This window comes from Heptranchias perlo, chromosome 34, assembly GCF_035084215.1.
Source record: "Heptranchias perlo isolate sHepPer1 chromosome 34, sHepPer1.hap1, whole genome shotgun sequence".
Classification (NCBI taxonomy): Eukaryota; Metazoa; Chordata; class Chondrichthyes; order Hexanchiformes; family Hexanchidae; genus Heptranchias; species Heptranchias perlo.
This window is the reverse complement of record NC_090358.1, coordinates 26,209,100-26,224,787: the sequence shown is the minus strand read 5'-3', so window position 1 is coordinate 26,224,787 and position 15,688 is coordinate 26,209,100. Positions and strand designations below refer to the sequence as shown.

Sequence of the window (15,688 nt, the reverse complement as noted above, 5' to 3'; positions counted from 1 at the left end):
TTGCTCCACTTGGCCCGCCTCATTCCCTAGAACTAAGCCCAGCAATGCCTCCTTCCTTGTTGGGCCAGAAACGTACTGGTCAAGGATGTTATCCTGAACACATTTCAAAAATTCCTCTCCCTCTTTGCCCCTTACATTATTATTAACCCAGTCTATATTAGGATAGTTGAAGTCCCCAGTTATCACTATAGCTTTTGCACCTCTCTGTAATTTCCCTGCAAATTTACTCCTCCATATCCTTCCCATTAGTTGGTGGCCTATGGAATACACATAGTGTAATGGCACCTCTTTTATTTCTTAACTCTAACCAAATAGATTCTGTCTTCAACCCCTCCAGGACATCCTTTCTCTCCAGCACTGCAATATTCTCCTTAATCAAACTGCTACTCCCCCTCCTTTCTTTCCTTCCCTATCTTTCCTGAACACCTCGTATCCAGGAATATTTAGTTCTTGTCCTTTTTTGAGCCAGGTCTCCGTTATCACCACGACATCGTATTCCCATGTGGCTATTTGCGCCTGCAGCTTACCGACCTTGTTTACCGCGCTTCGTGCGTTCACACACGTGCACTGCAAACCAGTCTTGGACTTTCTTGTACTCTCTCTTAGTCTGATCCCACCTAATACGTACTATTTCTTGCTCAAGTGCTATCTTTCTCTCCCGATCCTTTGTGCCCCTTGTTTCTCCTTTCTATTGCTACATCCTGGTGCTCATCCCCCTGCTAAATTAGTTTAAACCCACCGTCCCCCCACAGCACTAGCGAACCTCCTCGCAAGGACATTGGTCCCAGTTCCATTGAGGTGCAACCCGTCCGATCTGTACAGGTCCCACCTCCTCCAGAACAGGTCCCAATGTCCCAGGAATCTAAAGCCCTCCCTCCTGCACCATCTCTCCAGCCACGCATTCATCTGCTCTATCCTCCTATTTCTATACTCGCTAGCGTGTGGCACCGGGAGTAATCCGGGGATTACTGCTTTGAGGTCCTGCTTGTTGATCTCTTTCCTAACTCCTTAAAATCTGCCTGCATGACCTCATCCCTCTTTCTACCTAAGTCGTTGATACTGATATGGACCACGACCTCTGGCTGTTCACCCTCCCCCTCCAGATGTTCTGCAGCCGCTCAATGACATCCTTGACCCTGTCACCAGGGAAGCAACATACCATCCTGGAATCACGTTTGCGGCCACAGAAACGCCTGTCTGCTCCCCTAACTATAGAATTCCCTACCACTATTCCTCTCCTGACCTTACTCCTCCCTCCCCTCCCCTCCCGCCCCCACCCCCCCCCCCCGTACAGCTGAGGCACCCATGGTGCTGTGGACTTGGCTGTGGTTGCACTCCCCAGAGAAACCCGCTTCCCCCACCAGTATTCAGAACTGAATACTGATTAGACAGCGAGATGCCCACAGGGGACTCCTGCACTACCTGCCTGGTTCTCCTTGTCTGTCTGGCGGTCACCCAGTCCCTCTCTGCTTGCACTCTCTTAACCTGCAGGGTGACCACCTCCTGAAACGTGCTATCCACGTGGGCCTCAGCCTCACTGATACACTGCAGTGACACCAGCTGCTGCTCCTGCTGCTCGAGCTCCTCCAGCTGACAACACTTCCTGCACCTGTGGTTGTCCAGGACACGGGAAGCGTCCTGAAGTTCCCACATGGCACAAGATGTGGGGTGCCCTGCCATGCCTCGATTTATTAGATTATTAACTAAACTTACCAGAAATAAATTAAGCTTTTTAAAAAAAAGGTACTCACCAGCTACCAACCAGACCACTCCTTCCCTAGGTTTTCTTACCTCGCTCTTTATCCGCTCCGGTGATCTGACGATAATTAGTTTTTAAAAGTTTTTATTCAATTGGTTATTTACAGTTTTAAAACTGAAGGAATCAATTGAATGCAGTTTCTTAGAGTACGTTCGTTGCAGCAACTTTGCAAATCATGATTTGAAAAATGAAAGATGTTGATCCAAATGACTGATGGGATGGCCCACCAGCAGTGAGCCCCAGCTCCAAAATGTGCTTCCAATAATGTTATAGATCAATAAAAGAAATTTTGTAAAGAACCTATTTACGTTTTAAGACAGATTCAGGCCATCTGGACATCAAAATGACTAAGGCTTCAGTGATTCTAATTACATTCCAAGGGCCTTGGAAATATATTGTGTAAAGATTAGTGTGTGAACCTTTAGTGTAATTCCAACTCTTTTAGTAAAAGAAGGAAAGAACTTGCATTTTTATAGCATGTTCCGCAACCTCGGGATGTCCCAAAGTGCTTTACAACCGATACTTTTGAAGTGTAGTCACTGTTGTAATGTAGGAAATGCGGCAGCCAATTTACACACCGCAAGGTCCCACAAACAGCAATGTGATAATCGATGTTGGTTGAGGACACTGGGGAGAACTCCCCTGCTCTTCTTTGGGATGTCATGGGCTCTTTTACATCCACCTGAGAAAGCAAACGGGGCCTCGGTTTAATGTCTCATCCAAAGGACGGCACCACTGACAGTGCAGCACTCCCTCACTACTGCACTGGAGTGTCAGCCTAGATTATGTGCTCAAGTCTTGGGAGTGGACTTGAACCCACAACCTTCTGACTCAGAGGTGAGATTGCCAAGTCTGAATCATTAAACAAACATTATTAACCCACTAAAAATATATAATGATGCAATACACGTTCATATGGAAACTTCGATAATTTCAAGACCATAATCCTGTGAAGAAGGGAAAATTATCGCAGGTTTGAGGGGTGACTTTCCGACTTGCCTTTTGAGTGTGAGCTTTGCCCATCAAGAGAAATTTTGTCCATCAGAAACAGCGTGCACATCTCAAGAATCTCCAACTATTTTAAATATCTGTTTTTAAAAAAAAATTCATGCACATCACGCACTAGAATTTTGTCTGTGCACTCTTGTCAGCCAAGGCTTCCCCCATCAGAGCCAAGTCACAAAATTACCCCAGTGATCCTCACATAAAAATATTGTTCAGTTATCATCATGTAAATAAGACTTGAAGGGACGATTAGAAAAATGTTCACGCATGCCAGGAAGTAATTGTTTTGTTCTCACTTCTTGTCTCCATGGGTTGAACTACAGCTGATTTCTCAGATAATGAACAAGTTTAAAACTCACGGGGGTGAATTTCCTCTGGAGGTTACAGCAGTTTTGCCGAGTTTGGTGGAAACCCCGGAGGTAATTTTAACTTTTAACAGCGGGTGATAGCAAATCAGCAGCTTGCTTTACACCTCGCCCAGTTTTCATTTCCATTAATCAAGCGGGATGTAAAACGGACTGCCGATTCACTAGCGCCTGTTTCTTGCCCAGCGATGAAAGTTAAAGTTACCCCCGATGTTTCCACCAAACTTCTTCTGAAGTTACAGCGGCTTGGTGTTGAAAACGCCACAAGCAAAGTCACCCCATAAATCACCTAGATGCTAATGGTGCAACTCTACATTTTCCTGAACACATTAGTCTACCTACCAGGAGTTTCTAAGTATGATGAGACCATTAGAATTGAGTGATATAGCAGTTTTTAATCTTCGTTCTGCAGGTCAATGGAAAGAAGTATTATCACGCTGATGACGGCATGCAGATCATCGTGATAGATGGGAAGACCGGAAAGGTGGTTGATGATAGGAGTTTCAGAAACACGATCTTGCGAGGAATCCCAATCCATGTAGAGAATTACGTAGCAAACATGAAGAACAAGTGAGTTATTTGAATAGTTTTATCTTCGCCTTTGCAAAGCAATGAAACAATGGGGCTGATTTCCCCACTCCTGGATGTACTGGATCCTCTAGGCCCAGTCCATAGGGGAAGGTCGGGCAGTGAGAAGTGAGCAGGCTGCCTGATTTTCCTCTCTGCTGCACCTGGAAACTTAGCCCCAGTATGTGCAAGTAACCCTGCTGTATGGATGCAACTAACACATCTCTACCCTCAGCTCATAGCCCCGATTTTAACCTAAGCCACCCGGTGGGGACAGGGCAGGATCGGGTCGGGCGCTCGATTTGCAACCCCCCCCCCCCCCCCCCCTCCAACAAGATGTCATTCTCCATTGAAGTCAACTGAGAGGTAAAATTGGTTGAGGTGTATATTGAGCATTCTACCCGATCCAGCACCATCTCCTGCCGGACAGGTTAGGTTAAAAATGGGGCTTAAATTTTAAAATAACAAATACCTTTCTTTTTCTTAATTCCTTGTGGTGCATGTGAGAGGCAGTAGGCATATTTCCGTTCACTGCCTCCTCCCTCGGTGTGGCGGTGCCGGCCCTCGGTGTGGCGGTGCCGGCCCTCGGTGTGGCGGTGCCGGCCCTCGGTGTGGCGGTGCCGGCCCTCGGTGTGGCGGTGCCGGCAGGAGGGCAAAGCCACAAAGCTATTGTGGGAAGGAGTTTATTGACATAGGGAGTCATTTTCATAGAATCATACAGCACAGAAGGAGGCCATTCAGCCCATCGTGCCTGTGCCAGCTCTTTGAAAGAGCTACCAATTACATGAAATTTACAGCACAGAAACAGGCCATTCTTCCCAACTGGTCTTTGTCAGAGTTTATGCTATACATGAGTCTCCTCCCTCCCTACTTCACCTAACCTTATTAGCATGTCCTTCTACTCCTTTCTCCCTCATGTACTTATCTAGCTTCCCCTTAAATGCTATTTGCCTCAACCACTCCATGTGGTAGCAAATTCCACATTCTAAGCACTCTCTGGGTAAAGAGATTAGTCCCACTCCTCTGCTTTTTCCCCAAAACTCTCCAAATTTTTCCTTTTGAAGTATATATCCAATTCTCTTTTGAAAGTTATTATTGAATCTGCTTCCACCACCCTTTCAGGCAGTGCGTTCCAGATCATAACAACTCGCTACTTAAAAAAAATTTCTCCTCATCTCCCTCTTCAAAGTCAAAGTTTTAACTCTTGATGAAATTGTATAATAGGCGATTTCGGATCAGCGGCCCGTTATACATCTCTCCCGATTTTCATTTCTATTGAAGTCAATAGCAGCTATTTTACATTATCACCCAAAGTCAAAATTTCCCCTATACTAACGCTTTTCAAGAAACTCCCCGGCCCCCTTGCACAAACTGAACTAGCCCTTGTATTAACTGTATTAGGCTCTGAACGAAACATAATTTATAAACATCAGAATGTGCCAAAAAGGAAAGCAAAAGATCGTCTGCTCCATCAAGCCAGTCTCATCTCGACATGGGGCAGCCTATATGCGCCGTTAACCGCCAACCTCCCCCAGTCAAGCAGTCTCCTGGGAAAGGCAAAAGACCAGAGCAAGAACCTTAGGCCTATTTAGGATTTTAAAAAAAACTCGGGTAATACCTCTTTAACCAATTAGTCAAGCTTCAGGAGATAGCAGTGACTCACAATTTAGTCATGATGCTCCGGCCATCATGAGTGTGGGGCAGTGATGGGCTGGCTGATCTTATCCTGCCCGTCACTTTCATTAGTTCATATAGCCACGATCCCAGCCGCCCATCCCCTAATTATTCCTTGTGTGAATAAAGTTAGGGCAGATTTTATGAAATCGTGCTCAGAGCTTTGCCGGGAAAGCGCATTAGGAATTCCTCACAGAGGTTAGCATTCCTGCAGGATTTTCCATCCACTAGTTTTAATCGACAGAAAATCCTGCAGATCCCAGAGACCTCTGCCCCAAATTGCCAATACGTGATTCTGCCTCCAAACCGGTTAATTTTACTCTGTGCTGCAAATCGGGCTGGGTCAGTCTGTTCAATTTAAAACAAAGGTTGTTTTTGAAAGAAAACCATGTGGATAAGCACTGTTCTTACAATTCACTCCTTTGTTTTACTGAAATATGTGGGTATAGTTTGATTTTTGTTACCTTAAGGAGCATTAATGGGACATTTCTATTTCCAGCTCCATCGTTCTGGTGACATCCAAAGGAAGACTAATTTCGGAAAGACCTTGGAACAAAGTTTTGACACAACTTGGAGCCACCAGCGTTAAACTAAAGGGTAATTACTGGAGGGTTTATTTGTTTGCTGTGATTTTGTTACTGATCCCTGTCATGTAGTTATTTACAGATTGTTTCTATCTGAAACATTTTGTTTTCACGTTTTAGTTTTAAAATGGCACGGTTTTACGTAGTTTCCTAATTTATTGCAGGGTGTATTTCCCAGCCGGTGAGCGCGTGGGGGAATTCATTCCACCAGGTCCGTGCATGATCTTCCCACTGGCCTTTCAACAGGGAGGCAGTGAGAGAGCAGTTGCCATCTGCTGGAATCTTGACCCGGACATTCTCCACTACAGGCACTGTGCTGCCAGTGGCAGTGGAGATCACCACACCCTTGAACTTACGAGCCTCAGGCTCCTTTCCAGCGATAGAGATGACCTCAGCAACATTAATTAACCTGTACGTCACTGGGATTTTTTAGCTGGGCAAACACTTCCATCACTGTCCTCAGCAGCACTGCAAGTTTTGCTCATTGCAGTATTCTCCACAGTCCACCCAGGTGGGAAGCGGATCCCTACACACAATCCAATGGCCTTCACAGGGCTACAAGGAATTACTTGTTCCATCAACGGGCAGGTGGTTAGTGACCAGCAACACAGGATCATGCACCTCGGTGCCCACTTTCCAGGCAGATGTCATGCCACTTTCGTCTTGAGGCAGTCCTCGGGATGGGCTATTTTTAAAATTCATTTGTTTGAGCTTTGCTAGAAAAGCCAGCATTTATTGGCCATCCCGAAGACCCTGATGGAGCTGTATTATAAGACGTCCATGATGAGCCCAGGCTCATCTGCTCATTGTAACTTTGCACATCTGCTGTTCGTGGCTACCTCTGTCTCAGAGCTAAAAAAAAAAGGGTAGCTTTGGTCTCCTAAGGTGGTGGGCCGCCTTCTTGAACCACTGCAGTCTGTTTTGTAGCAGTTTGATACAACTGAGAGGCTTGCTAGGCCACTTCAGAGGGCAGTTCAGTGTCAACTATGTTGGTATGGGACTGGAGTCACAAATAGGACAGACTGGGTAAGGACGGCAGATTTCCTTCCCTGAAGGACATTAGTGAACCAATTGGGGTTTTGCTACAATCTGACAGCTTCATGGTCACTTTTATTGCTAACCACTTTTATTTCCAGATTTTTAAAACTGAATTCAAATTCGCAAACTGCCATGGTGGGATTTGAACTCGCGTTCTCTGGATTATTAGTCCAGGTTTCTGAATTACTAGTCTTGGCACATAAACACTAACACTGCTGTACCCATTAAATTTATTTGAAGGAGAATATAGAGTAGACGGATGGCTCTTAGGAGACCAAGGCTACCCTTTTTTTTAAGCTCACAGACAGAGATAGCCACGAACAGCAGATGTGCAAAGCTACAACAAGGCCCACCCACCAAGCCCACCATAAGCATTTCAAAGCAACATGAGCAGATAAGCCTGGTTATGGACATCTTATAATACAGCTCCACCAGGGTCTCCAAGATTATGTTATCTGCTTTATGCTACATAACTTTGCCATCAAGAGAGGCCTGAGCGTACAGCTGATGGAAGAGTAGGCTCACCTGTAGCCAAGGGCAGAGCAAGGCCTTTGCTCAAGCAGCTGTACAGACGTCAAGAGTCATACGCCAGGTTCTGTCAGTCAAATCCCATATTCATCCACTATATTAACTGCTTTCTCCACATGTGTGTGATGCAATAGCTTTCAATATACTTCACCAGCATTGGCCTCTGCACTGAACCAACTGCCAATGAGTCCAGCCTGAAGATCTGTTAATAACTCTCTGGGCAGGATTGAAATAGTGAAACCCCAAATTTACTTCCCTAAAAGTGATATATGGATGTACCAAGTTTTACCCCAGTGTTCTCCTTTAGTTGCAGTATATCAGACTTGTGTTCCCCAATGGCAGGGCTCAGTGAAGTGGCAGCCTTTTGAGATTGAGGTCACCCGAGCCTCCTTATGCTGGGTCATGAGAGTACTCTGTGCCTCCTCATCATTGGTCATGAGGGTACTCTGTGCCTCCTCATCATTGGTCATGAGGGTACTCTGTGCCTCCTCATCATTGGTCATGAGGGTACTCTGTGCCTCCTCATCATTGGTCATGAGGGTACTCTGTGCCTCCTCATCATTGGTCATGAGGGTACTCTGTGCCTCCTCAACATTGGTCATGAGGTTACTCTGTGCCTCCTCAACATTGGTCATGAGGTTACTCTGTGCCTCCTCATCATTGGTCATGAGGTGACCCTGAAACTGTTTCTGCTACATCCCTTGATGTAATCGGCTGTTACTATTGTCATATGAATAGTGGAGGGAGGGAATTGGATGGGACATAGAGGTGGTACCCTGAGAGACAGCTGTGTCTGTGTCTACTTCAGCCAGCCCCTGGTACTGGGTACTCCCTCACCATGTCCTGAGCTTTGAGCAGTGATACAGGCAGTGAAAACCTGCACCACAGCTGTCTACACCCACCACAAACTGGACGATTGAGCCTCTTGGAGATTGGATTTCAAGGTGTCCACACGAACAGTGTGAACATTCACAGAAGATACTCTGGGACTAGGGACCTGATACAAAAGGTCTGGAGCAATCACATTCTCCATGCTGGGCTACAGTTAAGTTAAGCGATCACACATCTGTAGGGTGTGTGGAAGGGGTTCCCTCCTGATTCACCGCACACCTTGCCGGCTACTTGGCACATTCTCAAATGATGGTCCTCAGAAAGCGGTCTTCATTTAAATAGAAAAGAACTTGCATTTATACCCCAGGACGTCCCATAGCTTTTCACAGCCAATGAAGTGTAATCACTGCAATGTGGGGAAACACTGCAGCCAATTTGCACACAGCAAGGTCCCACAAACAGCAATGAGATAAATGACCAGATAATCTGTTTTAGTAATGTTGGTTGAGGGATAAGGACTCCAGTGAGAACTTCCCTGCTCTTTGAATAGTGCCACGGGATCTTTTACATCCACCTGAGAGGGAAGATGGGGTTTTGGTCTAACGTCTCATCCGAAAGATGGCACCTCCGACAGTGCAGCACTCCCTAAGTACCTCATGTCGGCCAAGATTATGTGCTCAAGTCTGGAGCGGGGCTTGAACCCATGACCTTCTGACTTAGAGGCGAGAGTGCTACTCACTGAGCCACAGCTGACACTTATAGAGGTCTGTGAATTCTCGAGCTCTGCAGCCGAGGAAGGACACTATTCCTCCAGCCAAGCAGCTCCCTGCTCCCCCTTTGCCTCCACCACATACTCCTGCTCCCTCTTACCGTGTGGTTCACCCGACACTTCCTCCTCAAGTTGACTGTCCAAATCCCCTGGGGCAGACACACCTGTACAGGGGCCATCATTGGGCCACAAAATCGGAAGCACCAACAAATCAGACGCTCAGACCTCTAAAACTCCAATCTGGGCTTCGGGGGAGGGACACTCCATGGGAGTGCAGCCTCATAGCTTCACAGCCTTTGAATAAAAGTTTCCAAACTATTGTCTCTTTCCCACACCATATCAAGTTAATCGAACCGTTGTGATTAGGGTCTTTAACGAGTTTCTAATCAGTTAATGGCACCCAAACTGTTTTTTTTTGCTGTTTACTTTTCAACCTATCCGTTGATGGAGATATTTAATGACAGTGCTCTGCTCAGTGATTTGATTGAGACATTGGAACAAGTGCAATACTCTTTAATTGACAGCAGGAGACCTGCTTTTTTTTCCATTCACTAATCTCGTTGATTGGAGCGTAGGAATCGCTAGATGAAAAAGACCAAGGTCCATCCAGTTCACCTTCACTATCCTGGTAGTCGCATGATACAACAATAATGGAGTTGTTGACTAATCGTAGCAACTAATCTATCAATTAGTCCACAACATGAGGCGAGGAAAAGCTCCAGTGGTCTAATTAACTCAATTAGACCGCAGGTCCAAAGTCACCTTTTTCCTCCCAAGCATGCTGCACTTAACACATGTCATGTCTCAAATTACTCACGTACTGTATCTCCAAATATTATTTTCTGTAAGAGAGCTATCTAATTTGCATTTGAATGAATCAATACTAACTGCTTCCACCGTCTCCCTAGAGAGTTTGTTCCATAGATTGACCACTCACTGAAATATTGTTTCTACGGATTAGTCCTACCCCCGAGCATTATTGTGTTACCATTAATTTAATTTATTGTCAATCAGGACACCCCCCCCCCCCACCCCCTCCAAAATCTCTTTCATTTTCCATACACATTATTTTCTTTCCATTAAAGTAATAGTCCCTTCCTGGATTTTTTGCATCCCATGTGAAGCACTTTGCATTTCTCTACAGTGAATTTCATCTGCCACCTGTCTGCCCAATTTCCATGTATATTCAAATCTCCCTGTAGCTTATCCTGTTCAGTTTTGGAGTCTACCACCTTCATCAGCAAGTTTAGCCACTGTGCTTGTGACTTAGCTCCAGATCATTTGAATTTTCCAGGGTATTTTTTCCCTTATTAGCCCTGGGTTTCTGCTCTTTTTTTTGCCTCTCTCAGGAGGTTACATGGTTGCAGGGAGGGGGAGGAGGAGGAGGAGGAGGAGGAGAGGGAGAGGTGGGGAAGGATAGGGAGGGAGGGAGGAATGTTTAATCATGATGTTCCAGCCATCATGGTTTGGGGCAGGCTTGATGGACCAGCTGGTCTTTTCCTGCCCGTCAATTTTGTATGTTCTTATTTATAACTATATTAAACAAAAGTCCCAAAACAGACCCTTATGGGACCCCACTGATAACATTCTCCCAGACTGATGACAATTCCTGTTCCACCACGCTCTGGATTCTATCAAGCAGCCAATTACGTATCTATTGGCATTTACCGGTTCTTATTCACATCTACTTTATTTTATTAGAGGAAAATGTTGGCCCATACATGTTTAGCTAGTTTTGAAAATGTTGTGCGTTGTTTTAGTATGCACTGGGTGACACCTAGTGGCAGGCAGTAGATTCTGAGCTCCATTTTGCCATATTCTAATCACCAGAGCAAAAGATATCAGATCTGTTCAGCTCAGTAGTGCCTCGGTAACTCCTGACTCTTGCTGGGTTTCAGTTCCACAGCCGCTGGAAGCCCTCCTGTTCTGATCCTGTGTCCTTGCTTCACGTGTAGCCCAGGACACTGACGGCTGGAGTTTCCAACAAGTGTGAGGGGGCGGGACTTCCACCCACCAATCAGGCCTGCCACTCTCCCCAGCGAATGTTTAATTTAAGTATTGTCCACACGTCTCCGGTGGTGGACCCATCTATGAACATCGGGGTGCAGGAATAAGAGGAGGCCATTCAGCCCCTCGAGCCTGCTCCGCCATTCAATTAGATCATGGCTGATCTGTATCTCAATTCTATTTACCCGCCTTTTCTCCATATCTCTTGACACCCTTACCCAACAAAATTCAATCGATCTCATGCTTGAATGCTCCAGTTGACCCCCAGCATCAGTTGTCTTTTTGAGGGAAGAGAGTTCTAGACTTCCACTACCTTTTGTGTAAAGAAATGCATCCTCCCCCTTCCCCCCCCCCCCCCCAACCCTCCCCATCGTCCACCTCTTCTGATCGCCCCCACCCCCCTCCCGAATTCCCCCCCGCGCGCCGGGGTTTCTGACAATCTTCCACAAAAGTTGAAAATATTTGTTTTGTTAAATCAGAGATTGTGCCCATACAGTTTCCACTTTTCTATTTGCTGTCAGCTTGGCTCGCTCTCGCCTCTGACTCAAAGGGGGTAATTTTAACCCTCAAGAACGGGTGGGTTGGGGCCGGGTGGGAAATTAAAATAACAGCTTTTTAGAGCGGGATCGCATCCCAGTTCCAACTCGCCCACTTCTGAGTTTAACCCAGTATGCGTGTGCACAATAGACACCAGAAAGTCCCACCCCTACTTAAAGCCGGCAGGCCGATACTTAAAAGGGCAGTGTACCTAATTGAAATGGTTGAGGTACCTAATTCGCAGCGTACTGCAAAAGTTAAATGAATTTAACCTTCCGATTCACGTCAGGTGAAAGCCGGCAGGAAGGGCCGAATCCATCAGGTGAGTGCCTTTATTGCACTGCTTGTGGGCCCGGAGGAGCAGGAGTCCTTCGTCCAAACCCAACAAGCTCACCGGGCCGACAGGAACCCCACAATCGGCCGACCCGCCCCCGATCCCGATGCTGGCTGGCACCACCCCCCCAATCTCCGACGCTGGACCCAATCCCTGACGCTGGACCCCACCCCTCCCCCGATCCCCGATACTGGACCTCTCCTCCCCCCCCCCCCCCCCCCGATATCTGAAGCTGGACCCCCTGATCCCAATGCTTGCAGACCCCTAATCCCCAAGGCTGGACCCCCTCTGTCCCCACACTGGCTAGACCACCCTATATCGTTCACGTCCCCCCGCCACCCCCCCTCCAACTTGTTCCAGGACCTATGATCTCTCCCTCCCGCGCCCCCCCCCTCCCCCTCTGATTCACCGCTCCTTTCCTTCCCGACAGGCAGCCAGCCTGTCAATCTGGCACAAATACTCACCTTCAGTTGAGTTACAATCACAGATTGCAACGCACTTAATTGGCTTCTGGGTTCCCCACGTGAATATCTAGGGACGGGCTGATTCCCAGCCCCAAGTTAAAATCATGCCCAAAGTCTTAGGTACAAATCCCACTCCAGAGACTGGAGCACAAAATCCAGACTGACACTCCCGGTACAATACTGAGGGAGTGCTGCACTGTCGGAGGTGCCGTCTTTCAGATGAGACATTAAACCAAGGCCCTGTCTGCCCTTTTAGGCGGACGTAAAAGATCCCATGGCGCTATTTCGAAGAAGAGCAGGAGAGTTCTCTGGTGTCCTGGCCAGAGAACTCTCTGGCCAGGACACCAGAGAACTGCCTCAATCAACATCACCAAAAAAAAGCAGATTAACTGATCCTTCATCACTGCTGTTTGAGGGACCTTGCTATGTACAAAATTACCTGCTCCATTTTCCTACATTACAACAATGACTACATTCAAAAACTTTAAAACAATTAACGTGAAGTGTTGTAAGACATTAGTCGATCTTGACTTTGGGTGATAGTGTAAAACGGGTGATAGCAAGTCGGAAACCCGTTTCACATCTCTCTCGATTTTTATTTCCATTGACTTCAATGGGCTGCTGATTCGCTATCACCCGTTTTACACTATCGCACAACGTCAAGATCTAGCCCATTGAAAGATGTTGAAGCGCTGCATTAATTCAAGTTCTCTGTTTCTATTATTGTATCATATCCATAGATTAACTGCTGCTAAGAACCTTTGCAACTTATCTTTTTACAACTGCTTTTCTGATTTTATTTCAGATAAACTGGTTTTCGTGGGATTTAAAGGAAGCTTCAAGCCTGATTGGGTAAGACTTGTCGTTGGTGAAGATACGGCGAAACTTCACGAAGTTCTCCCGATCCCCGTCATAAACAAGTTGAAACTATGAGTGACCCCAGCCTCCATCAATGATCAAGTACAGGTCTAGCTATACAGGGTGGATCTTGGAATTACTACTGATTTTTAGATGCTCTTTGTAGTGGTCAAAGCTGCTAAGATATTGCAGTAGAGCAGCACATTTATCATTGTGTTTATTTGTCCAGCAACAAGGCTTGTTTCTGAAGCTGATACTCTTTGTAGACTATACTTGACAAAGCATTCCTTATTTTATCTCAAACTTCTCCTTGCTCCCGAAATAGCTGGTCCTTTTTCGGATGTCCTACTCTTCCCATGTTTTGTATGTTGAGGTGTTTTCGACCTGTCGGCCTCACAAAAGATTTATTTTCTGTTGTACGTATGTTTCTATTTATTTATTCAGACACTATAGAACACGACACCGAGGCACTTGTGGGGCTGTACTGTACAATTTTCATATATTTTCCATATAGCTGTTACTTTGTCTGGTAACACCATACTCCTGAAACAGAATATGGTATTTTAAGCGTTGGCTGAGATTGTAATTTATTAGAGTTGAGGTTCTCATTTGAGACTTATTTCTGAGGGGGGTCTTTGGATTAAAGAAATGTAATTTATAACTGGTATTTGTATAAATTACAAAGATTGTATAAGTGATGTTTCATAATAAATGTAAAGCTGAATGAATTTGCAAAGGCTTCTATTAAATGGCACACACTTTTTTAGAATTTCCATATATGATCAAATATCTCATTGCTGTTTGTGGGAGCTTGCTGTGCGCAAATTGGCTGCTGTGTTTCCTACATTACAGCAGTGGCCGCACTTCAGAAGTTATTCAGTAGCCTTGAAGTGCTTTAGGATATTCTGAGGACATGAAAGACATTCTATGAAGGGAAGCTCTTTTCATTCGGACATTTCTGTCCGAAGAATAGTAACATCTACCTCGTTGGATCTCTTAAGTGTTTTATTGCTTCACCTCCAAGAGTTAATGGGGTAGATTTTGACCTTGTGCGATAGTGTAAAACAGTTATAGCGAATCGGCAGCCCAATTTATATCTCTCCTGATTTTTATTACCAGCGAAGTCATCAGAAATAAAAATGGGGAGAGATGTAAAACTCGCTATCACCTGTTTTATACAAAGTCAAAGACACTCCATGTGTGAAGTAATTATTATTTTTTAAAAAAGAACTGGAAATATTCACAATTTAGATAGATGTCAATATTAAGCAAATGGAGTAGTAAAATGGAACATTAGTCCCAGTTTTGATATTCCAGTACCTGGTGTTTGGCAGACTGTTTGAAAGTACTGTACATGGAAAACATGAAAAAGAGACTAATCTCTGTTGGGAATTTACAAAGAATGTGTTGGTGTTCGCAGTGAGTGATTGTGTAAGTACTGTTGGGAACTCAGTAAAAATAAAGTTGCCAAAAGGTCAGAATTTCCTTCAGATAGAATTTGCATTTATATAGCCTTTTAGTACATTCTCAGGGCATCCCAAAGCGCTTCACATCAAATGGATTATTTTTGAAGTGTAGCACCTGCTGTTAGGCAAAGGCAGCAGCCAGTTTCTGCACAGCAAGATCCCAGAAACAGCAAATGAGATGAATGACCAAAAGATCTATATTTTGGTGGTGTCAGTTGAAGGAGGAACAGTGCTCAGGATATTACTGATTGCCTGAATTGATTATGTTTAATATTCAATTTGAAGGAAAGTTGTATGTTTTGATATTCATGAAAACTTTAAAGTATTGGTGTCTCATCAATAGAATTGACCCTGATGATTTTGCATTGAGTGACTTCATAACACAAGAACAAACTGACTGTGTAAGAAAGAATGAACCTGTATTGTCTCATGTCTGATCACGTCTTCAACGGCCATGTTTCCAATTTTTTAATCTTCCTCAATGTTCCCTTCTGAAGATCAAGTTTTACACTCCTCCCAGTTGTGTTACCAGAGGTGTTAACATGTTAATGACGCTATTAAAGCAGACAGACAAATGATAAATAAATGTGTTAAGCCTGCATCTATTAACAAGGAGTCATCAGCCCAAGGACATTTATACTGGTTGCTGGGAGGCCTTGTGACAAGATGTGAAAAACTTAAACGTCCATTGTGCAAGTGTTGCAGACACTTCTCAAGGTGAATTCTGTGAGATTCTGCTGCCAGTGTGGAATCTCACTTGACGGAAGTACAGATCAGAGAATTGGATGCAAGGAAAGTGTGGTCAATTTGAGCTGCTCCTAATTTTCCTGTTAAGATTAATAGCTGAAAAATCAGGGGCACCATAAATTGGAAGTGTCTCAGTGCCCGACTTTCCAATCTGT

General features: G+C 45.2%; 1 protein-coding gene across 2 annotated transcripts in view; it reads left to right on the top strand.

Moving 5' to 3' along the window:
- The window catches only part of LOC137301907 (cell migration-inducing and hyaluronan-binding protein-like), a 194,917-nt gene extending 179,545 nt beyond the window's left edge, over nt 1-15,372 (top strand). For both annotated transcript variants that reach the window (XM_067971627.1, XM_067971626.1), the window contains exons 27-29: nt 3,542-3,699; nt 5,870-5,967; nt 13,268-15,372. In XM_067971627.1, the coding sequence (XP_067827728.1) occupies nt 3,542-3,699; nt 5,870-5,967; nt 13,268-13,395 (384 nt within the window). In that variant the 3' untranslated portion in view covers nt 13,396-15,372. The remainder of the gene's footprint in view (nt 1-3,541; nt 3,700-5,869; nt 5,968-13,267) is intronic.
- Nucleotides 15,373-15,688: the final 316 nt, after the last annotated feature.